The 24,332-nt window shown below is 57.7% G+C and overlaps 1 protein-coding gene across 1 annotated transcript in view; it reads right to left on the bottom strand.

Moving 5' to 3' along the window:
• LOC140404588 (zonadhesin-like) overlaps positions 1-24,170 on the bottom strand; it is a 41,384-nt gene extending 17,214 nt beyond the window's left edge. Inside the window, exons 1-2 of the mRNA XM_072493191.1 lie at positions 23,862-24,170; positions 21,427-21,556 (exon numbers count right to left, since the gene is read on the bottom strand). Of these exons, the coding sequence (XP_072349292.1) occupies positions 21,427-21,556; positions 23,862-24,170 (439 nt within the window). The remainder of the gene's footprint in view (positions 1-21,426; positions 21,557-23,861) is intronic.
• Positions 24,171-24,332: the final 162 nt, after the last annotated feature.

Raw genomic sequence — 24,332 nt, 5'->3', positions numbered from 1 at the left:
CTCTACACTCCCCTGACAGTACAGAGCTCCCTCTACACTCCCCCTGACAGTACAGAGCTCCCTCTACACTCCCCCTGACAGCACAGAGCTCCCTCTACACTCCCCCCGACAGTACAGAACTCCCTCTACACTCCCCCTGACAGTACAGAGCTCCCTCTACACTCCCCCTGACAGTACGGAGCTCCCTCTATACTCCCCCTGACAGTACAGAGCTCCCTCTACACTCCCCCTGTCAGTACGGAGCTCCCTCTACACTCCCCCTGGCAGTACAGAGCTCCCTCTACACTCCCCCTGACAGTACAGAGCTCACTCTACAGTCCTGACAGTACAGAGCTCCCTCTACACTCCCCCTGGCAGTACAGAGCTCCCTCTGCACTCCCCCTGACAGTACAGAGCTCCCTCTACACAACCCCTGACAGTACAGAGCTCCCTCTATGCTCCTCCTGACAGTACAGAGCTCCCTCTACACTCCCCCTGGCAGTATAGAGCTCCCTCTACATACCCCCTGACAGTACTGAGCTCCCTCTTTACTCCCCCTGACAGTACAGAGCTCCCTCTACACTCCCCCTGACAGTACAGAACTCCCTTTACACTCCCCCTGACAGTACAGAGCTCCCTCTACACTCCCCCTGACAGTACAGAACTCCCTTTACACTCCCCCTGACAGTACAGAGATCCCTCTACACTCCCCCTGACAGTACAGAACTCCCTCTACACTCCCCCTGACAGTACAGAGCTCCCTCTACACTCCCCCTGACAGTACAGAGCTCCCTCTACACTCCCCCTGACAGTACAGAGCTCACTCTACACTCCCCCTGACAGTACAGAGCTCCCTCTACACTCCCCCTGACAGAACAGAGCTCCCTCTACACTCCCCACTGACAGTACAGAGCTCCCTCTACACTCCCCCTGACAGTACAGAGCTCCCTCTACACTCCCCCCTGACAGTACAGAGCTCCCTCTTCCCTCCACCCCCCCTGACAGTACAGAGCTCCCTCTACTCCCCCTGACAGTACAGAGTTCCCTCTACACTCCCCCTGACAGTACAGAGCTCCCTCTACACTCCCCCTGACAGTACTGAACTCCCTCTACACACCCCCTGACAGTACAGAGCTCCCTCTTCACTCCCCCTGACAGTACAGAGCTCCCTCTTTTCTCCCCCTGACAGTACAGAGCTCCCTCTACACTCCCCCTGACAGTACAGAGCTCCCTCTACACTCCCCCTGACAGTACAGAGCTCCCTCTACACTCCCCACTGACAGTACAGAGCTCCCTCTACACTCCCCACTGACAGTACAGAGCTCCCTCTACACTCCCCCCTGACAGTACAGAGCTCCCTCTACACTCCCCCCCCCTGACAGTACAGAGCTCCCTCTACACTCCCCCTGACAGTACAGAGCTCCCTCTACACTCCCCCTGACAGTACAGAGCTCCCTCTACACTCCCCCTGACAGTACTGAACTCCCTCTAAACACCCCCTGACAGTACAGAGCTCCCTCTTCACTCCCCCTGACAGTACAGAGCTCCCTCTACACTCCCCCTGACAGTACAGAGCTCCCTCTATACTCCCCCTGACAGTACAGAGCTCCCTCTACACTCCCCCTGACAGTACAGAGCTCCCTCTGCACTCCCCCTGACAGTACAGAGCTCCCTCGACACACCCCCTGACAGTACAGAGCTCCCTCTACGCTCCTCCTGACAGTACAGAGCTCCCTCTACACTCCCCCTGGCAGTACAGAGCTCCCTCGACACACCCCCTGACAGTACAGAGCTCCCTCTTCACTCCCCCTGACAGTACAGAGCTCCCTCTACACTCCCCCTGACAGTACAGAGCTCCCTCTACACTCCCCCTGACAGTACAGAGCTCCCTCTACACTCCCCCCTGACAGTACAGAGCTCCCACTACACTCCCCCTGGCAGTACTGAGCTCCCTCGACTCTACTCCTGACAGTACAGAGCTCCCTCGACACTCTCCCTGACAGTACAGAGCTCCCTCTACGCTCCCCCTGACAGTACAGAGCTCTCTCTACACTCCCCCTGACAGTACAGAGCTCCCTCTACACTCCGCCTGACAGTACAGAGCTCCCTCTACGCTCCCCCTGACAGTACAGAGCTCTCTCTACACTCCCCCTGACAGTACAGAGCTCCCTCGACACTCTCCCTGACAGTACAGAGCTCCCTCTACGCTCCCCCTGACAGTACAGAGCTCTCTCTACACTCCCCCTGACAGTACAGAGCTCCCTCTACACTCCCCCTGACAGTACAGAGCTCTCTCTACACTCCCCCCTGACAGTACATAGCTCCCTCTACACTCCCCCTGACAGTACAGAGCTCCCTCTACACTCCCCCTGACAGTACAGAGCTCCCTCTACACTCCCCCTGACATTACAGAGCTCCCTCTACACTCCCCCTGACAGTACTGAACTCCCTCTACACTCCCCCTGACAGTACAGAGCTCCCTCTACACTCTATCTGACAGTACAGAACTCCCTCTACATTCCCCCTCACAGTACAGAGCTCCCTCTACACTCCCCCCTGACAGTACATAGCTCCCTCTACACTACCCCTGACAGTACAGAGCTCCCTCTACACTCCCCCTGACAGTACAGAGCTCCCTCCACACTCCCCCCTGACAGTTCAGAGCTCCTTCTACACTCCCCCTGGCAGTACAGAGCTCCCTCGACTCTCCTCCTGACAGTACAGAGCTCCCTCGACACTCTCCCTGACAGTACAGAGCTCCCTCTACACTCCCCCTGACAGTACAGAGCTCTCTCTACACTCCCCCTGACAGTACAGAGCTCCCTCTACACTCCCCCTGACAGTACAGAGCTCCCTCTACACTCCCCCCTGACAGTACAGAGCTCCCTCTACACTCCCCCTGACAGTACAGAGCTCCCTCTACACTCCCCACTGACAGTACAGAGCTCCCTCTACACTCCCCCCCTGACAGTACAGAGCTCCCTCTACACTCCCCCTGACAGTACAGGGCTCCCTCTACACTCCCCGTGACAGTACAGAGCTCCCTCTACACTCCCCCTGACTGTACAGATCTCCCTCTACACTCCCCCTGACAGTACAGAGCTCCCTCTACACTCCCCCTGATAGTACAGAGCTCCCTCTACATTCCCCCTGACAGTACAGAGCTCCCTCTACACTCCCCCTGACAGTACAGAGCTCCCTCTACACTCCCCCTGACAGTACAGAGCTCCCTCTACACTCCCCCTGACTGTACAGAGCTCCCTCTACACTCCTCCTGACGGTACAGAGCTCCCTCTACACTCCCCCTGACAGTACGGAGCGCCCTCTACACTCCCCCTGACAGTACAGAGCTCCCTCTACACTCCCCCTGACAGTACGGAGCTCCCTCTACACTCTCCCTGACAGTACAGAGCTCCCTCTGCACTCCCCCTGACAGTACAGAGCTCCCTCTACACTCCCCCTGACAGTACAGAGCTCCCTCTTCACTCCCCCTGACAGTACAGAGCTCCCTCTCCACTCCCCCTGACAGTACAGAGCTCCCTCTACTCTCCCCCTGACTTTACAGAGCTCCCTTTGCACTCCCCCTGACAGTACAGAGCTCCCTCTACACACCCCCCGACAGTACAGAGCTCCCTCTACGCTCCTCCTGACAGTACAGAGCTCCCTCTACACTCCCCCTGGCAGTACAGAGCTCCCTCTACACACCCCCTGAGAGTACAGAGCTCCCTCTACACTCCCCCTGACAGTACAGAGCTCCCTCTACACTCCCCCATGACAGTACAGAGCTCCCTCTACACTCCCCCTGGCAGTACAGAGCTCCCGCGACACTCCTCCTGACAGTACAGAGCTCCCTCTACACTCCCCCTGACAGTACAGAGCTCCCTCGACACTCTCCCTGACAGTACAGAGCTCCCTCTACACTCCCCCTGACAGTACAGAGCTCCCTCTACACTCCCCCTGACAGTACAGAGCTCCCTCTACACTCCCCCTGACAGTACAGAGCTCCCTCTACACTCCCCCTGACAGTACAGAGCTCCCTCTACACTCCCCCTGACAGTACAGAGCTCCCTCTACACTCCACTTGACAGTACAGAGCTCCCTCTACACTCCCCCTGACAGTACAGAGCTCCCTCTACACTCCCCACTGACAGTACAGAACTCCCTCTACACTCCCCCCCTGACAGTACAGAGCTCCCTCTACACTCCCCCTGACAGTACAGGGCTCCCTCTACACTCCCCCTGACAGTACAGAGCTCCCTCTACACTCCCCCTGACTGTACAGATCTCCCTCTACACTCCCCCTGACAGTACAGAGCTCCCTCTACACTCCCCCTGATAGTACAGAGCTCCCTCTACACTCCCCCTGACAGTACAGAGCTCCCTCTACATTCCCCCTGACAGTACAGAGCTCCCTCTACACTCCCCCTGACAGTACAGAGCTCCCTCTACACTCCCCCTGACAGTACAGAGCTCCCTCTACACTCCCCCTGACAGTACAGAGCTCCCTCTACACTCCTCCTGACGGTACAGAGCTCCCTCTACACTCCCCCTGACAGTACAGAGCTCCCTCTACACTCCCCCTGACAGTACAGAGCTCCCTCTACACCCCCTTGACAGTACAGAGCTCCCTCTACACTCCCCCTGACAGTACAGAGCTCCCTCTACACTCCCCCTGACAGTACAGATCTCCCTCTACACTCCCCCTGACAGTACAGAGCTCCCTCTACACTCCCCCTGACAGTACAGAGCTCCCTCTACACTCCCCCCTGACAGTACAGAGCTCCCTCTACACTCCCCCTGACAGTACAGAGCTCCCTCTACACTCCCCCTGACTGTACAGATCTCCCTCTACACTCCCCCTGACAGTACAGAGCTCCCTCTACACTCCCCCTGACAGTACAGAGCTCCCTCTACACTCCCCCTGACAGTACAGAGCTCCCTCTACACTCCCCCTGACAGTACGGAGCTCCCTCTACACTCTCCCTGACAGTACAGAGCTCCCTCTGCACTCCCCCGGACAGTACAGAGCTCCCTCTACACTCCCCCTGACAGTACAGAGCTCCCTCTACCTCCCCCTGACAGTACAGAGCTCCCTCTACACTCCCCCTGACAGTACAGAGCTCCCTCTACTCTCCCCCTGACTTTACAGAGCTCCCTCTGCACTCCCCCTGACAGTACAGAGCTCCCTCTACACACCCCCTGACAGTACAGAGCTCCCTCTACGCTCCTCCTGACAGTACAGAGTTCCCTCTACACTCCCCCTGGCAGTACAGAGCTCCCTCTACACACCCCCTGACAGTACAGAGCTCCCTCTACACTCCCCGACAGTACAGAGCTCCCTCTACACTCCCCCATGACAGTACAGAGCTCCCTCTACACTCCCCCTGGCAGTACAGAGCTCCCTCGACACTCCTCCTGACAGTACAGAGCTCCCTCGACACTCTCCCTGACAGTACAGAGCTCCCTCTACACTCCCCCTGACAGTACAGAGCTCCCTCTACACTCCCCCTGACAGTACAGAGCTCCCTCTACACTCCCCCTGACAGTACAGAGCTCCCTCTACACTCCCCCTGACAGTACAGAGCTCCCTCTACACTCCACTTGACAGTACAGAGCTCCCTCTACACTCCCCCTGACAGTACAGAGCTCCCTCTACACCCCCCTGACAGTACAGAGCTCCATCTACACTCCCCCTGACAGTGCAGAGCTCCCTCTACACTCCCCCTGACAGTACAGAGCTCCCTCTACACTCCCCCTGACAGTACAGATCTCCCTCTACACTCCCCCTGACAGTACAGAGCTCCCTCTACACTCCCCCTGACAGTACAGAGCTCCCTCTGCACTCCCCCCCGACAGTACAGAGCTCCCTCTACACTCCCCCGGACAGTACAGAGCTCCCTCTACACTCCCCCCTGACAGTACAGAGCTCTCTCTACAGTCCCCCTGACAGTACAGAGCTCCCTCTACACTCCCCCGGACAGTACAGAGCTCCCTCTACAACCCCCCTGACAGTACAGAGCTCCCTCTACACTCCCCCTGACAGTACAGAGCTCCCTCTACACTCCCCCCGACAGTACAGAGCTCCCTCTACACTCCCCCTGACAGTACAGAGCTCCCTCTACACTCCCCCTGACAGTACAGAGCTCCCTGTACACTCCCCCTGACAGTACAGAGCTCCCTCTACACCACCCCTGACAGTACAGAGCTCCCTCTACACTCCCCCTGACAGTACAGAGCTCCCTCTACACTCCCCCCGACAGTACAGAGCTCCCTCTACACTCCCCCTGACAGTACAGAGCTCCCTCTACATTCCCCCTGACAGTACAGAGCTCCCTCTACACTCCCCCTGACAGTACAGAGCTCCCTCTACACTCCCCCTGACAGTACAGAGCTCCCTCTACACTCCCCCTGACAGTACAGAGCTCCCTCTACACTCCCCCTGACAGTACAGAGCTCCCTCTACACTCCCCCTGACAGTACAGAGCTCCCTCTACTCTCCCCCTGACTTTACAGAGCTCCCTCTGCACTCCCCCTGACAGTACAGAGCTCCCTCTACACTCCCCCTGACAGTACAGAGCTCCCTCTACACTCCCCCTGACAGTACAGAGCTCCCTCTACACTCCCCCTGACAGTACAGAGCTCCCTCTACACTCCTCCTGACGGTACAGAGCTCCTTCTACACTCCCCCTGACAGTACGGAGCTCCCTCTACACTCCCCCTGACAGTACAGAGCTCCTTCTACACTCCCCCTGACAGTACGGAGCTCCCTCTACACTCTCCCTGACAGTACAGAGCTCCCTCTGCACTCCCCCGGACAGTACAGAGCTCCCTCTACACTCCCCCTGACAGTACAGAGCTCCCTCTACACTCCCCCTGACAGTACAGAGCTCCCTCTACACTCCCCCTGACAGTACAGAGCTCCCTCTACTCTCCCCCTGACTTTACAGAGCTCCCTCTGCACTCCCCCTGACAGTACAGAGCTCCCTCTACACACCCCCTGACAGTACAGAGCTCCCTCTACGCTCCTCCTGACAGTACAGAGCTCCCTCTACACTCCCCCTGGCAGTACAGAGCTCCCTCTACACACCCCCTGACAGTACAGAGCTCCCTCTACACTCCCCGACAGTACAGAGCTCCCTCTACACTCCCCCATGACAGTACAGAGCTCCCTCTACACTCCCCCTGGCAGTACAGAGCTCCCTCGACACTCCTCCTGACAGTACAGAGCTCCCTCGACACTCTCCCTGACAGTACAGAGCTCCCTCTACTCTCCCCCTGACTTTACAGAGCTCCCTCTGCACTCCCCCTGACAGTACAGAGCTCCCTCTACACACCCCCTGACAGTACAGAGCTCCCTCTACGCTCCTCCTTACAGTACAGAGCTCCCTCTACACTCCCCCTGGCAGTACAGAGCTCCCTCTACACACCCCCTGACAGTACAGAGCTCCCTCTACACTCCCCGACAGTACAGAGCTCCCTCTACACTCCCCCATGACAGTACAGAGCTCCCTCTACACTCCCCCTGGCAGTACAGAGCTCCCTCGACACTCCTCCTGACAGTACAGAGCTCCCTCGACACTCTCCCTGACAGTACAGAGCTCCCTCTACACTCCCCCTGACAGTACAGAGCTCCCTCTACACTCCCCCTGACAGTACAGAGCTCCCTCTACACTCCCCCTGACAGTACAGAGCTCCCTCTACACTCCCCCTGACAGTACAGAGCTCCCTCTACACTCCACTTGACAGTACAGAGCTCCCTCTACACTCCCCCTGACAGTACAGAGCTCCCTCTACGCTCCTCCTGACAGTACAGAGCTCCCTCTACACTCCCCCTGGCAGTACAGAGCTCCCTCTACACACCCCCTGACAGTACAGAGCTCCCTCTACACTCCCCGACAGTACAGAGCTCCCTCTACACTCCCCCATGACAGTACAGAGCTCCCTCTACACTCCACCTGGCAGTACAGAGCTCCCTCGACACTCCTCCTGACAGTACAGAGCTCCCTCGACACTCTCCCTGACAGTACAGAGCTCCCTCTACACTCCCCCTGACAGTACAGAGCTCCCTCTACACTCCCCCTGACAGTACAGAGCTCCCTCTACACTCCCCCTGACAGTACAGAGCTCCCTCTACACTCCCCCTGACAGTACAGAGCTCCCTCTACACTCCACTTGACAGTACAGAGCTCCCTCTACACTCCCCCTGACAGTACAGAGCTCCCTCTACACCCCCCTGACAGTACAGAGCTCCCTCTACACTCCCCCCGACAGTACAGAGCTCCCTCTACACTCCCCCTGACAGTACAGAGCTCCCTCTACACTCCCCCTGACAGTACAGAGCTCCCTGTACACTCCCCCTGACAATACAGAGCTCCCTCTACACCACCCCTGACAGTACAGAGCTCCCTCTACACTCCCCCTGACAGTACAGAGCTCCCTCTACACTCCCCCCGACAGTACAGAGCTCCCTCTACACTCCCCCTGACAGTACAGAGCTCCCTCTACATTCCCCCTGACAGTACAGAGCTCCCTCTACACTCCCCCTGACAGTACAGAGCTCCCTCTACACTCCCCCATGACAGTACAGAGCTCCCTCTACACTCCCCCTGGCAGTACAGAGCTCCCTCGACACTCCTCCTGACAGTACAGAGCTCCCTCGACACTCTCCCTGACAGTACAGAGCTCCCTCTACTCTCCCCCTGACTTTACAGAGCTCCCTCTGCACTCCCCCTGACAGTACAGAGCTCCCTCTACACACCCCCTGACAGTACAGAGCTCCCTCTACGCTCCTCCTGACAGTACAGAGCTCCCTCTACACTCCCCCTGGCAGTACAGAGCTCCCTCTACACACCCCCTGACAGTACAGAGCTCCCTCTACACTCCCCGACAGTACAGAGCTCCCTCTACACTCCCCCATGACAGTACAGAGCTCCCTCTACACTCCCCCTGGCAGTACAGAGCTCCCTCGACACTCCTCCTGACAGTACAGAGCTCCCTCGACACTCTCCCTGACAGTACAGAGCTCCCTCTACACTCCCCCTGACAGTACAGAGCTCCCTCTACACTCCCCCTGACAGTACAGAGCTCCCTCTACACTCCCCCTGACAGTACAGAGCTCCCTCTACACTCCCCCTGACAGTACAGAGCTCCCTCTACACTCCACTTGACAGTACAGAGCTCCCTCTACACTCCCCCTGACAGTACAGAGCTCCCTCTACGCTCCTCCTGACAGTACAGAGCTCCCTCTACACTCCCCCTGGCAGTACAGAGCTCCCTCTACACACCCCCTGACAGTACAGAGCTCCCTCTACACTCCCCGACAGTACAGAGCTCCCTCTACACTCCCCCATGACAGTACAGAGCTCCCTCTACACTCCCCCTGGCAGTACAGAGCTCCCTCGACACTCCTCCTGACAGTACAGAGCTCCCTCGACACTCTCCCTGACAGTACAGAGCTCCCTCTACACTCCCCCTGACAGTACAGAGCTCCCTCTACACTCCCCCTGACAGTACAGAGCTCCCTCTACACTCCCCCTGACAGTACAGAGCTCCCTCTACACTCCCCCTGACAGTACAGAGCTCCCTCTACACTCCACTTGACAGTACAGAGCTCCCTCTACACTCCCCCTGACAGTACAGAGCTCCCTCTACACCCCCCTGACAGTACAGAGCTCCCTCTACACTCCCCCCGACAGTACAGAGCTCCCTCTACACTCCCCCTGACAGTACAGAGCTCCCTCTACACTCCCCCTGACAGTACAGAGCTCCCTGTACACTCCCCCTGACAGTACAGAGCTCCCTCTACACCACCCCTGACAGTACAGAGCTCCCTCTACACTCCCCCTGACAGTACAGAGCTCCCTCTACACTCCCCCCGACAGTACAGAGCTCCCTCTACACTCCCCCTGACAGTACAGAGCTCCCTCTACATTCCCCCTGACAGTACAGAGCTCCCTCTACACTCCCCCTGACAGTACAGAGCTCCCTCTACACTCCCCCTGACAGTACAGAGCTCCCTCTACACTCCCCCTGACAGTACAGAGCTCCCTCTACACTCCCCCTGACAGTACAGAGCTCCCTCTACACTCCCCCTGACAGTACAGAGCTCCCTCTACTCTCCCCCTGACTTCACAGAGCTCCCTCTGCACTCCGCCTGACAGTACAGAGCTCCCTCTACACTCCCCCTGACAGTACAGAGCTCCCTCTACACTCCCCCTGACAGTACAGAGCTCCCTCTACACTCCCCCTGACAGTACAGAGCTCCCTCTACACTCCTCCTGACGGTACAGAGCTCCTTCTACACTCCCCCTGACAGTAAGGAGCTCCCTCTACACTCCCCCTGACAGTACAGAGCTCCTTCTACACTCCCCCTGACAGTACGGAGCTCCCTCTACACTCTCCCTGACAGTACAGAGCTCCCTCTGCACTCCCCCGGACAGTACAGAGCTCCCTCTACACTCCCCCTGACAGTACAGAGCTCCCTCTACACTCCCCCTGACAGTACAGAGCTCCCTCTACACTCCCCCTGACAGTACAGAGCTCCCTCTACTCTCCCCCTGACTTTACAGAGCTCCCTCTGCACTCCCCCTGACAGTACAGAGCTCCCTCTACACACCCCCTGACAGTACAGAGCTCCCTCTACGCTCCTCCTGACAGTACAGAGCTCCCTCTACACTCCCCCTGGCAGTACAGAGCTCCCTCTACACACCCCCTGACAGTACAGAGCTCCCTCTACACTCCCCGACAGTACAGAGCTCCCTCTACACTCCCCCATGACAGTACAGAGCTCCCTCTACACTCCCCCTGGCAGTACAGAGCTCCCTCGACACTCCTCCTGACAGTACAGAGCTCCCTCGACACTCTCCCTGACAGTACAGAGCTCCCTCTACACTCCCCCTGACAGTACAGAGCTCCCTCTACACTCCCCCTGACAGTACAGAGCTCCCTCTACACTCCCCCTGACAGTACAGAGCTCCCTCTACACTCCCCCTGACAGTACAGAGCTCCCTCTACACTCCACTTGACAGTACAGAGCTCCCTCTACACTCCCCCTGACAGTACAGAGCTCCCTCTACACCCCCCTGACAGTACAGAGCTCCATCTACACTCCCCCTGACAGTGCAGAGCCCACTCTACACTCCCCCTGACAGTACAGAGCTCCCTCTACACTCCCCCTGACAGTACAGATCTCCCTCTACACTCCCCCGGACAGTACAGAGCTCCCTCTACACTCCCCCTGACAGTACAGAGCTCCCTCTACACCCCCCTGACAGTACAGAGCTCCATCTACACTCCCCCTGACAGTGCAGAGCTCCCTCTACACTCCCCCTGACAGTACAGAGCTCCCTCTACACTCCCCCTGACAGTACAGATCTCCCTCTACACTCCCCCTGACAGTACAGAGCTCCCTCTGCACTCCCCCCCGACAGTACAGAGCTTCCTCTACACTCCCCCGGACAGTACAGAGCTCCCTCTACACTCCCCCCTGACAGTACAGAGCTCTCTCTACACTCCCCCTGACAGTACAGAGCTCCCTTTACACTCCCCCTGATAGTACAGAGCTCACCCTACACTCCCCCTGACAGTACAGAGCTCCCTCTACACTCCCGCTGACAGTACAGAGCTCCCTCTGCACTCCCCCTGACAGTACAGATCTCCCTCTACACTCCCCCTGACAGTACAGAGCTCCCTCTACACTCCCCCTGACAGTACAGAACTCCCTCTGCACTCCCCCCTGACAGTACAGAGCTCCCTCTACACTCCCCCGGACAGTACAGAGCTCCCTCTACACTCCCCCCTGACAGTACAGAGCTCTCTCTACAGTCCCCCTGACAGTACAGAGCTCCCTCTACACTCCCCCGGACAGTACAGAGCTCCCTCTACACCCCCCCTGACAGTACAGAGCTCCCTCTACACTCCCCCTGACAGTACAGAGCTCCCTCTACACTCCCCCCGACAGTACAGAGCTCCCTCTACACTCCCCCTGACAGTACAGAGCTCCCTCTACACTCCCCCTGACAGTACAGAGCTCCCTCTACACTCCCCCTGACAGTACAGAGCTCCCTCTACACCCCCCCTGACAGTACAGAGCTCCCTCTACACTCCCCCTGACAGTACAGAGCTCCCTCTACACTCCCCCCGACAGTACAGAGCTCCCTCTACACTCCCCCTGACAGTACAGAGCTCCCTCTACATTCCCCCTGACAGTACAGAGCTCCCTCTACACTCCCCCTGACAGTACAGAGCTCCCTCTACACTCCCCCTGACAGTACAGAGCTCCCTCTACACTCCCCCTGACAGTACAGAGCTCCCTCTACACTCCCCCTGACAGTACAGAGCTCCCTCTACTCTCCCCCTGACTTTACAGAGCTCCCTCTGCACTCCCCCTGACAGTACAGAGCTCCCTCTACACTCCCCCTGACAGTACAGAGCTCCCTCTACACTCCCCCTGACAGTACAGAGCTCCCTCTACTCTCCCCCTGACTTTACAGAGCTCCCTCTGCACTCCCCCTGACAGTACAGAGCTCCCTCTACACACCCCCTGACAGTACAGAGCTCCCTCTACGCTCCTCCTGACAGTACAGAGCTCCCTCTACACTCCCCCTGGCAGTAGAGAGCTCCCTCTACACACCCCCTGACAGTACAGAGCTCCCTCTACACTCCCCGACAGTACAGAGCTCCCTCTACACTCCCCCATGACAGTACAGAGCTCCCTCTACACTCCCCCTGGCAGTACAGAGCTCCCTCGACACTCCTCCTGACAGTACAGAGCTCCCTCGACACTCTCCCTGACAGTACAGAGCTCCCTCTACACTCCCCCTGACAGTACAGAGCTCCCTCTACACTCCCCCTGACAGTACAGAGCTCCCTCTACACTCCCCCTGACAGTACAGAGCTCCCTCTACACTCCCCCTGACAGTACAGAGCTCCCTCTACACTCCACTTGACAGTACAGAGCTCCCTCTACACTCCCCCTGACAGTACAGAGCTCCCTCTACACCCCCCTGACAGTACAGAGCTCCATCTACACTCCCCCTGACAGTGCAGAGCTCCCTCTACACTCCCCCTGACAGTACAGAGCTCCCTCTACACTCCCCCTGACAGTACAGATCTCCCTCTACACTCCCCCTGACAGTACAGAGCTCCCTCTACACTCCCCCTGACAGTACAGAGCTCCCTCTACACTCCCCCCCGACAGTACAGAGCTCCCTCTACACTCCCCCGGACAGTACAGAGCTCCCTCTACACTCCCCCCTGACAGTACAGAGCTCTCTCTACACTCCCCCCGACAGTACAGAACTCCCTCTACACTCCCCCTGACAGTACAGAGCTCCCTCTACACTCCCCCTGACAGTACAGAGCTCCCTCCACACTCCCCCTGACAGTACAGAGCTCCCTCTACACCCCCCCTGACAGTACAGAGCTCCCTCTACACTCCCCCTGACAGTACAGAGCTCCCTCTACACTCCCCCCGACAGTACAGAGCTCCCTCTACACTCCCCCTGACAGTACAGAGTACAGAGCTCCCTCTACACTCCCCCTGACAGTACAGAGCTCCCTCTACACTCCCCCTGACAGTACAGAGCTCCCTCTACACTCCCCCTGACAGTACAGAGCTCCCTCTACACTCCCCCTGACAGTACAGAGCTCCCTCTACACTCCCCCTGACAGTACAGAGCTCCCTCTACACTCCCCCTGACAGTACAGAGCTCCCTCTACACCCCCTTGACAGTACAGAGCTCCATCTACACTCCCCCTGACAGTGCAGAGCTCCCTCTCCACTCCCCCTGTCAGTACAGAGCTCCCTCTACACTCACCCTGACAGTACAGATCTCCCTCTACACTCCCCCTGACAGTACAGAGCTCCCTCTACACTCCCCCTGACAGTACAGAGCTCCCTCTACACTCCCCCCTGACAGTACAGAGCTCCCTCTACACTCCCCCTGACAGTACAGAGCTCCCTCTACACTCCCCCTGACTGTACAGATCTCCCTCTACACTCCCCCTGACAGTACAGAGCTCCCTCTACACTCCCCCTGACAGTACAGAGCTCCCTCTACACTCCCCCTGACAGTACAGAGCTCCCTCTACATTCCCCCTGACAGTACAGAGCTCCCTCTACACTCCCCCTGACAGTACAGAGCTCCCTCTACACTCCCCCTGACAGTACAGAGCTCCCTCTACACTCCCCCTGACAGTACAGAGCTCCCTCTACACTCCCCCTGACAGTACAGAGCTCCCTCTACTCTCCGCCTGACTTTACAGAGCTCCCTCTGCACTCCCCCTGACAGTACAGAGCGCCCTCTACACTCCCCCTGACAGTACAGAGCTCCCTCTACACTCCCCCTGACAGTACAGAGCTCCCTCTACACTCCCCCTGACAGTACAGAGCTCCCTCTACACTCCTCCTGACGGTACAGAGCTCCTTCTACACTCCCCCTGACAGTACGGAGCTCCCTCTACACTCCCCCTGACAGTACAGAGCTCCCTCTACACTCCCCCTGACAGTACGGAGCTCCCTCTACACTCTCCCTGACAGTACAGAGCTCCCTCTGCACTCCCCCGGACAGTACAGAGCTCCCTCTACACTCCCCCTGACAGTACAGAGCTCCCTCTACACTCCCCCTGACAGTACAGAGCTCCCTCTACACTCCCCCTGACAGTACAGAGCTCCCTCTACTCTCCCCCTGACTTTACAGAGCTCCCTCTGCACTCCCCCTGACAGTACAGAGCTCCCTCTACACACCCCCTGACAGTACAGAGCTCCCTCTACGCTTCTCCTGACAGTACAGAGCTCCCTCTACACTCCCCCTGGCAGTACAGAGCTCCCTCTACACACCCCCTGACAGTACAGAGCTCCCTCTACACTCCCCGACAGTACAGAGCTCCCTCTACACTCCCCCATGACAGTACAGAGCTCCCTCTACACTCCCCCTGGCAGTACAGAGCTCCCTCGACACTCCTGCTGACAGTACAGAGCTCCCTCGACACTCTCCCTGACAGTACAGAGCTCCCTCTACACTCCCCCTGACAGTACAGAGCTCCCTCTACACTCCCCCTGACAGTACAGAGCTCCCTCTACACTCCCCCTGACAGTACAGAGCTCCCTCTACACTCCCCCTGACAGTACAGAGCTCCCTCTACACTCCACTTGACAGTACAGAGCTCCCTCTACACTCCCCCTGACAGTACAGAGCTCCCTCTACACCCCCCTGACAGTACAGAGCTCCATCTACACTCCCGCTGACAGTGCAGAGCTCCCTCTACACTCCCCCTGACAGTACAGAGCTCCCTCTACACTCCCCCTGACAGTACAGATCTCCCTCTACACTCCCCCTGACAGTACAGAGCTCCCTCTACACTCCCCCTGACAGTACAGAGCTCCCTCTACACTCCCCCCCGACAGTACAGAGCTCCCACTACACTCCCCCGGACAGTACAGAGCTCCCTCTACACTCCCCCCTGACAGTACAGAGCTCTCTCTACACTCCCCCTGACAGTACAGAGCTCCCTTTACACTCCCCCTGATAGTACAGAGCTCACCCTACACTCCCCCTGACAGTACAGAGCTCCCTCTACACTCCCGCTGACAGTACAGAGCTCCCTCTACACTCCCCCTGACAGTACAGATCTCCCTCTACACTCCCCCTGACAGTACAGAGTTCCCTCTACACTCCCCCTGACAGTACAGAACTCCCTCTGCACTCCCCCCTGACAGTACAGAGCTCCCTCTACACTCCCCCGGACAGTACAGAGCTCCCTCTACACTCCCCCCTGACAGTACAGAGCTCTCTCTACACTCCCCCTGACAGTACAGAGCTCCCTCTACACTCCCCCGGACAGTACAGAGCTCCCTCTACACCCCCCTGACAGTACAGAGCTCCCTCTACACTCCCCCTGACAGTACAGAGCTCCCTCTACACTCCCCCCGACAGTACAGAGCTCCCTCTACACTCCCCCTGACAGTACAGAGCTCCCTCTACACTCCCCCTGACAGTACAGAGCTCCCTCTACACTCCCCCTGACAGTACAGAGCTCCCTCTACACCCCCCCTGACAGTACAGAGCTCCCTCTACACTCCCCCTGACAGTACAGAGCTCCCTCTACACTCCCCCCGACAGTACAGAGCTCCCTCTACACTCCCCCTGACAGTACAGAGCTCCCTCTACACTCCCCCTGACAGTACAGAGCTCCCTCTACACTCCCCCCTGACAGTACAGAGCTCCCTCTACACTCCCCCTGACAGTACAGAGCTCCCTCTACACTCCCCCTGACAGTACAGAGCTCCCTCTACACTCCCCGCGACAGTACAGAGCTCCCTCTACACTCCCCCTGACAGTACAGAGCTCCCTCTACACTCCCCCTGACAGTACAGAGCTCCCTCTACACTCCCCCCTGACAGTACAGAGCTCCCTCTACACTCCCCCTGACAGTACAGAGCTCCCTCTACACTCCCCCTGACAGTACAGAGCTCCCTCTACACTCCCCCTGACAGTACAGAGCTCCCTCTACACTCCCCCTGACAGTACAGAGCTCCCTCTACACTCCCCCTGACAGTACAGAGCTCTCTCTACACTCCCGCTGACAGTACAGAGCTCTCTCTACACTCCCCCTGACAGTACAGGGCTCCCTCTACACTCCCCCTGACAGTACAGGGCTCCCTCTACACTCCCTGACAGTACAGAGCTCCCTCTACACTCCCCCTGACAGTACAGATCTCCCTCTACACTCCCCCTGACAGTACAGAGTTCCCTCTACACTCCCCCTGACAGTACAGAACTCCCTCTGCACTCCCCCCTGACAGTACAGAGCTCCCTCTACACTCCCCCGGACAGTACAGAGCTCCCTCTACACTCCCCCCTGACAGTACAGAGCTCTCTCTACACTCCCCCTGACAGTACAGAGCTCCCTCTACACTCCCCCGGACAGTACAGAGCTCCCTCTACACCCCCCCTGACAGTACAGAGCTCCCTCTACACTCCCCCTGACAGTACAGAGCTCCCTCTACACTCCCCCCGACAGTACAGAGCTCCCTCTACACTCCCCCTGACAGTACAGAGCTCCCTCTACACTCCCCCTGACAGTACAGAGCTCCCTCTACACTCCCCCTGACAGTACAGAGCTCCCTCTACACTCCCCCGGACAGTACAGAGCTCCCTCTACACTCCCCCCTGACAGTACAGAGCTCTCTCTACACTCCCCCTGACAGTACAGAGCTCCCTTTACACTCCCCCTGATAGTACAGAGCTCACCCTACACTCCCCCTGACAGTACAGAGCTCCCTCTACACTCCCGCTGACAGTACAGAGCTCCCTCTACACTCCCCCTGACAGTACAGATCTCCCTCTACACTCCCCCTGACAGTACAGAGTTCCCTCTACACTCCCCCTGACAGTACAGAACTCCCTCTGCACTCCCCCCTGACAGTACAGAGCTCCCTCTACACTCCCCCGGACAGTACAGAGCTCCCTCTACACTCCCCCCTGACAGTACAGAGCTCTCTCTATACTCCCCCTGACAGTACAGAGCTCCCTCTACACTCCCCCGGACAGTACAGAGCTCCCTCTACACCCCCCCTGACAGTACAGAGCTCCCTCTACACTCCCCCTGACAGTACAGAGCTCCCTCTACACTCCCCCCGACAGTACAGAGCTCCCTCTACACTCCCCCTGACAGTACAGAGCTCCCTCTACACTCCCCCTGACAGTACAGAGCTCCCTCTACACTCCCCCTGACAGTACAGAGCTCCCTCTACACCCCCCCTGACAGTACAGAGCTCCCTCTACACTCCCCCTGACAGTACAGAGCTCCCTCTACACTCCCCCCGACAGTACAGAGCTCCCTCTACACTCCCCCTGACAGTACAGAGCTCCCTCTACACTCCCCCTGACAGTACAGAGCTCCCTCTACACTCCCCCCTGACAGTACAGAGCTCCCTCTACACTCCCCCTGACAGTACAGAGCTCCCTCTACACTCCCCCTGACAGTACAGAGCTCCCTCTACACTCCCCCCGACAGTACAGAGCTCCCTCTACACTCCCCCTGACAGTACAGAGCTCCCTCTACACTCCCCCTGACAGTACAGAGCTTCCTCTACACTCCCCCTGACAGTACAGAGCTCCCTCTACACTCCCCCGGACAGTACAGAGCTCCCTCTACACTCCCCCCTGACAGTACAGAGCTCTCTCTACACTCCCCCTGACAGTACAGAGCTCCCTTTACACTCCCCCTGATAGTACAGAGCTCACCCTAAACTCCCCCTGACAGTACAGAGCTCCCTCTACACTCCCGCTGACAGTACAGAGCTCCCTCTACACTCCCCCTGACAGTACAGATCTCCCTCTACACTCCCCCTGACAGTACAGAGTTCCCTCTACACTCCCCCTGACAGTACAGAACTCCCTCTGCACTCCCCCCTGACAGTACAGAGCTCCCTCTACACTCCCCCGGACAGTACAGAGCTCCCTCTACACTCCCCCCTGACAGTACAGAGCTCTCTCTACACTCCCCCTGACAGTACAGAGCTCCCTCTACACTCCCCCGGACAGTACAGAGCTCCCTCTACACCCCCCCGGACAGTACAGAGCTCCCTCTACACTTCCCCTGACAGTACAGAGCTCCCTCTACACTCCCCCCGACAGTACAGAGCTCCCTCTACACTCCCCCTGACAGTACAGAGCTCCCTCTACACTCCCCCTGACAGTACAGAGCTCCCTCTACACTCCCCCTGACAGTACATAGCTCCCTCTACACCCCCCCTGACAGTACAGAGCTCCCTCTACACTCCCCCTGACAGTACAGAGCTCCCTCTACACTCCCCCCGACAGTACAGAGCTCCCTCTACACTCCCCCTGACAGTACAGAGCTCCCTCTACACTCCCCCTGACAGTACAGAGCTCCCTCTACACTCCCCCCTGACAGTACAGAGCTCCCTCTACACTCCCCCTGACAGTACAGAGCTCCCTCTACACTCCCCCTGACAGTACAGAGCTCCCTCTACACTCCCCCTGACAGTACAGAGCTCCCTCTACACTCCCCCTGACAGTACAGAGCTCCCTCTACACTCCCCCTGACAGTACAGAGCTCCCTCTACACTCCCCCCTGACAGTACAGAGCTCCCTCTACACTCCCCCTGACAGTACAGAGCTCCCTCTACACTCCCCCTGACAGTACAGAGCTCCCTCTACACTCCCCCCTGACAGTACAGAGCTCCCTCTACACTCCCCCTGACAGTACAGAGCTCCCTCTACACTCCCCCTGACAGTACAGAGCTCCCTCTACACTCCCCCTGACAGTACAGAGCTCTCTCTACACTCCCGCTGACAGTACAGAGCTCTCTCTACACTCCCCCTGACAGTACAGGGCTCCCTCTACACTCCCCCTGACAGTACAGGGCTCCCTCTACACTCCCTGAGAGTACAGAGCTCCCTCTACACTCCCTGACAGTACAGAGCTCCCTCTACACTCCCCCTGACAGTACAGAGCTCCCTCTACACTCCCCCCGACAGTACAGAGCTCCCTCTACACTCCCCCTGACAGTACAGAGCTCCCTCTACACTCCCCCTGACAGTACAGAGCTCCCTCTACACTCCCCCCTGACAGTACAGAGCTCCCTCTACACTCCCCCTGACAGTACAGAGCTCCCTCTACACTCCCCCTGACAGTACAGAGCTCCCTCTACACTCCCCCCGACAGTACAGAGCTCCCTCTACACTCCCCCTGACAGTACAGAGCTCCCTCTACACTCCCCCTGACAGTACAGAGCTTCCTCTACACTCCCCCTGACAGTACAGAGCTCCCTCTACACTCCCCCGGACAGTACAGAGCTCCCTCTACACTCCCCCCTGACAGTACAGAGCTCTCTCTACACTCCCCCTGACAGTACAGAGCTCCCTTTACACTCCCCCTGATAGTACAGAGCTCACCCTAAACTCCCCCTGACAGTACAGAGCTCCCTCTACACTCCCGCTGACAGTACAGAGCTCCCTCTACACTCCCCCTGACAGTACAGATCTCCCTCTACACTCCCCCTGACAGTACAGAGTTCCCTCTACACTCCCCCTGACAGTACAGAACTCCCTCTGCACTCCCCCCTGACAGTACAGAGCTCCCTCTACACTCCCCCGGACAGTACAGAGCTCCCTCTACACTCCCCCCTGACAGTACAGAGCTCTCTCTACACTCCCCCTGACAGTACAGAGCTCCCTCTACACTCCCCCGGACAGTACAGAGCTCCCTCTACACCCCCCCGGACAGTACAGAGCTCCCTCTACACTTCCCCTGACAGTACAGAGCTCCCTCTACACTCCCCCCGACAGTACAGAGCTCCCTCTACACTCCCCCTGACAGTACAGAGCTCCCTCTACACTCCCCCTGACAGTACAGAGCTCCCTCTACACTCCCCCTGACAGTACATAGCTCCCTCTACACCCCCCCTGACAGTACAGAGCTCCCTCTACACTCCCCCTGACAGTACAGAGCTCCCTCTACACTCCCCCCGACAGTACAGAGCTCCCTCTACACTCCCCCTGACAGTACAGAGCTCCCTCTACACTCCCCCTGACAGTACAGAGCTCCCTCTACACTCCCCCCTGACAGTACAGAGCTCCCTCTACACTCCCCCTGACAGTACAGAGCTCCCTCTACACTCCCCCTGACAGTACAGAGCTCCCTCTACACTCCCCCTGACAGTACAGAGCTCCCTCTACACTCCCCCTGACAGTACAGAGCTCCCTCTACACTCCCCCTGACAGTACAGAGCTCCCTCTACACTCCCCCCTGACAGTACAGAGCTCCCTCTACACTCCCCCTGACAGTACAGAGCTCCCTCTACACTCCCCCTGACAGTACAGAGCTCCCTCTACACTCCCCCCTGACAGTACAGAGCTCCCTCTACACTCCCCCTGACAGTACAGAGCTCCCTCTACACTCCCCCTGACAGTACAGAGCTCCCTCTACACTCCCCCTGACAGTACAGAGCTCTCTCTACACTCCCGCTGACAGTACAGAGCTCTCTCTACACTCCCCCTGACAGTACAGGGCTCCCTCTACACTCCCCCTGACAGTACAGGGCTCCCTCTACACTCCCTGAGAGTACAGAGCTCCCTCTACACTCCCTGACAGTACAGAGCTCCCTCTACACTCCCCCTGACATTTCAGAGCTCTCTCTACGCTCCCCCTGACAGTACAGAGCCCACTCTACACTCCCCCCTGACAGTACAGAGCTCCCTCTACACTCCCCCTGACAGTACAGAGCTCCCTCTACACTCCCCCTGACAGTACAGAGCTCCCTCTACACTCCCCCTGACAGTACAGAGCTCCCTCTACACTCCCCCTGACAGTACAGCGCTCCCTCTACACTCTCCCTGACAGTACAGAGCTCCCTCTACACTCCCCCCTGACAGTACAGGTGTGCATTAGCGGACAATTCATGCCACGGCCATTTACCTGCGTTGCTGTGACCATCAAAGTTGATGGTTAATCCGAAGTCTGTCTCCAGGTGAATCGCCCTGGACCTCTGGTAAATCCGGAGCCCCTCCCTGGGCTGGTATGGAGGCTGGACCCTGATCCCGTCCACCTGAATTGTGGAACAAATTCCCGTTACACACACTGGTGGTCCGTGTCCGGCTGAGTGCTTGGAAAGCTCAGTCGATAGACTATTGCCTGGGGAGCCTGTGGTCGGATATGGAGGCAACATGGGTGGACGTAGCCATAGGCAAAGGTGTGAGGGGAGGCCATGCCGTCCAGTACTGCGACTCCAAAGGAGAACTGACGAGGGAAAGATGACCCAAACTCGGGCTCTATCCCCTGGATTTCGGGGATGGGTTAGCACGGGGGCTGGTTTAGCACAGGGCTAAATAGCCGGCTTTTAAAGCAGACCAAGGCAGGTTCAATTCCCGTACCAGCCTGCCCGAACAGGCGCCGGAATGTGGCGACTAGGGGCTTTTCACAGTCACTCCATTTGGAGCCTGTTTGTGACAATAAGCGATTTTCAATTGCCTGGGTGGATTTGGTCGAAGTGTCGCAGGGCTTCCAGCAGGTGGCGACGGTGGGGGAGAGCAGCCAGCAGGGGAACTGGTCGCAACTACCCCCCCTCTCGCCCCCCCCCATGTGGGGCGCTCAGCAGGTGGTATTGTCACAGGACTGGTAATCCAGGGGCCCAGGGCGGGATCTGGGGACCCAGGTTCGAATCCCGCCAGGGCAAATGGCAACATTTGAATTCAATAAAAATTTGGACTTAAAAGTCTTAACGACGATGAAACCATTGTCGATTGACGTAAAAAACCCATCTGGTTCACCAATGTCCTTGAGGGAAGGAAATCTGCCGTCGATTCCTGGTCTGACCTCCCCCCAGAGTAAAGTGAGGAACAGAGAAAATAGGAGCAGGGGGAGGCCATTCGGCCCCTCGAGCCCGCTCCGCCATTCGGCCCCTCGAGCCCGCTCCGCCATTCGGCCCCTCGAGCCCGCTCCGCCATTCGGCCCCTCGAGCCCGCTCCGCCATTCGGCCCCTCGAGCCCGCTCCGCCATTCGGTCCCTCGAGCCCGCTCCGCCATTCGGCCCCTCGAGCCCGCTCCGCCATTCGGTATGATCATGGCTGATCATCCAACTCAATCGCCTGAACTCTCCTTTTCCCCCATTTCCTTTGAGCTTCTTCTCCCCAAGGGCTACATCTGTTTCTTGAAAACACATGTTTTGGTCTCAACTACTTCCTGTGGTAGTGAATTCCACAGGCCGACCGCTCTCTGGGTGAAGAAATGTCTCCTCATCTCTGTCCTCAATGGTCTCCCCGTATCCTCAGACTGTGACCCCTGGTTCTGGACCCCCCCCCCCCACCCCCACCACCATCAGGAACATCCTTCCTGCTGTCATGTGAGTGTACCTTTAAGAAATGGGTGTCTATAAATGGGTGTGTATATAAATATCTGTCGTGAGAGTACCTTTAAGAAATGGGTGTTTGCTACTGCGGTGATGTCAGAGAGTGGGTGGAGCTGGGATGTCTGTCAGCCTTTTACTTTCGTTTTAGACTGTTTGCTGCAGGGTGTGTTTCAGTTTTGTTTTCAGTGTTGGAGCTGAAGCCAGACAGAGCAGGTGTACTGCTGTTCTCTCTGCCATCCAAAGACTATCTCTTGATCATTTGGTGGATTCAGGATTATAAATGTTCTCAGTCGTGAATGTAAATGTGCTTCTGTTAAAAGGTGTTTTAAGTCTTATGGATGTTAAAAGGAAAGCTTAAAGGATTACTTAGTATTGTATTCTTTGGGGGGTGTATTTGAATTGATGATTGCTGAGATGTTCACTGTATGTTTAGAAAAGGTTAACTTGAGTTCATGGAATAAACATTGTTTTGCTTTTAAAAAATACTTTTCCATTTCTGCTGTCCCACACCTGTAGAGTGGGCCGTGTGCTCCCCGTACCACAATCTAGTAAAAGTTGTGGTTCGGGGGAACTCCATGATGCACTTTGGGTTCTCTAAACCCTGGCCCGTAACTCTGCATCGACCCTGTCCAGTCCGGTTAGAATTTTATCGGTCTCTATGAGATCCCCCCCTCATTCTCCTGAACTCCAGCGATTACAATCCTAACCGTCTCAATCTCTCCTCATGCGTCAGTCCCGCCATCCCTGGAATCAGTCTGGTAAACCCTCGCTGCCCTACCTCGAGAGCAAGAACATCCTTCCTCAGGTAAGGAGACCAAAACTGCACACAGTACTCCAGGTGTGGGCAGGACAGGACAGTTAGGTCCTGTCCATGTGACGGCCGGGACCTCCCTTAAAAAAAGGGTCACATGAAGGACGTTTCTGAAGGGATCCATCACAGCGAGGAGCGAAAATACGGGCAGCCGCGAGAGCGCCCGTCAGGCACGGCACCGGCGACTGGCACTCACCACAAGTCGCCGGCGCTTCATCAGTACGACGGAGTGGCCGTAGACGTCCGCGCGGACAGCTTCCAGGAAGGAGACACGGCTGAAGAACCGCCTCCGCGCGTTCTTCCCCTCGAGGTTGAAGGGCTGCAGGTTGCCGGGGGCGATGGTCTTGCTCAGGGTGTACGTGTAGCGGCCCTGGTAGTGGTGCCTGTAGCCGTCGAAGGTGCGGTAGTGGGGGTCCCCGGCGATCCGGCAGGAGCGGAATACTGCAGTGGGAGGGGGGGGGGGGGAGAGAGAACAGTTAGCGACGGCCAGGGCGGCTGGACCCATGTGTAACTCATCACTCGAGTATCGGTCACGCTTCACGTTTAACGCATCCGTGTGTGTGTGTGTGGGGGGGTGGGGGGGAGTGGGGGGGGGGGGGGCATCCTTCTGCATGCCACCTCATGGGGTGGGGGGAGGGGGGGGTGACGGCCACTGCGGCAATATGAT

The sequence above is a fragment of the Scyliorhinus torazame genome, chromosome 31 (genome assembly GCF_047496885.1).
Source record: "Scyliorhinus torazame isolate Kashiwa2021f chromosome 31, sScyTor2.1, whole genome shotgun sequence".
In the NCBI taxonomy this organism is placed as follows: Eukaryota; Metazoa; Chordata; class Chondrichthyes; order Carcharhiniformes; family Scyliorhinidae; genus Scyliorhinus; species Scyliorhinus torazame.
Note: the sequence above shows the minus strand (reverse complement) of the source record. Positions and strands in the feature narration are given on the sequence as shown.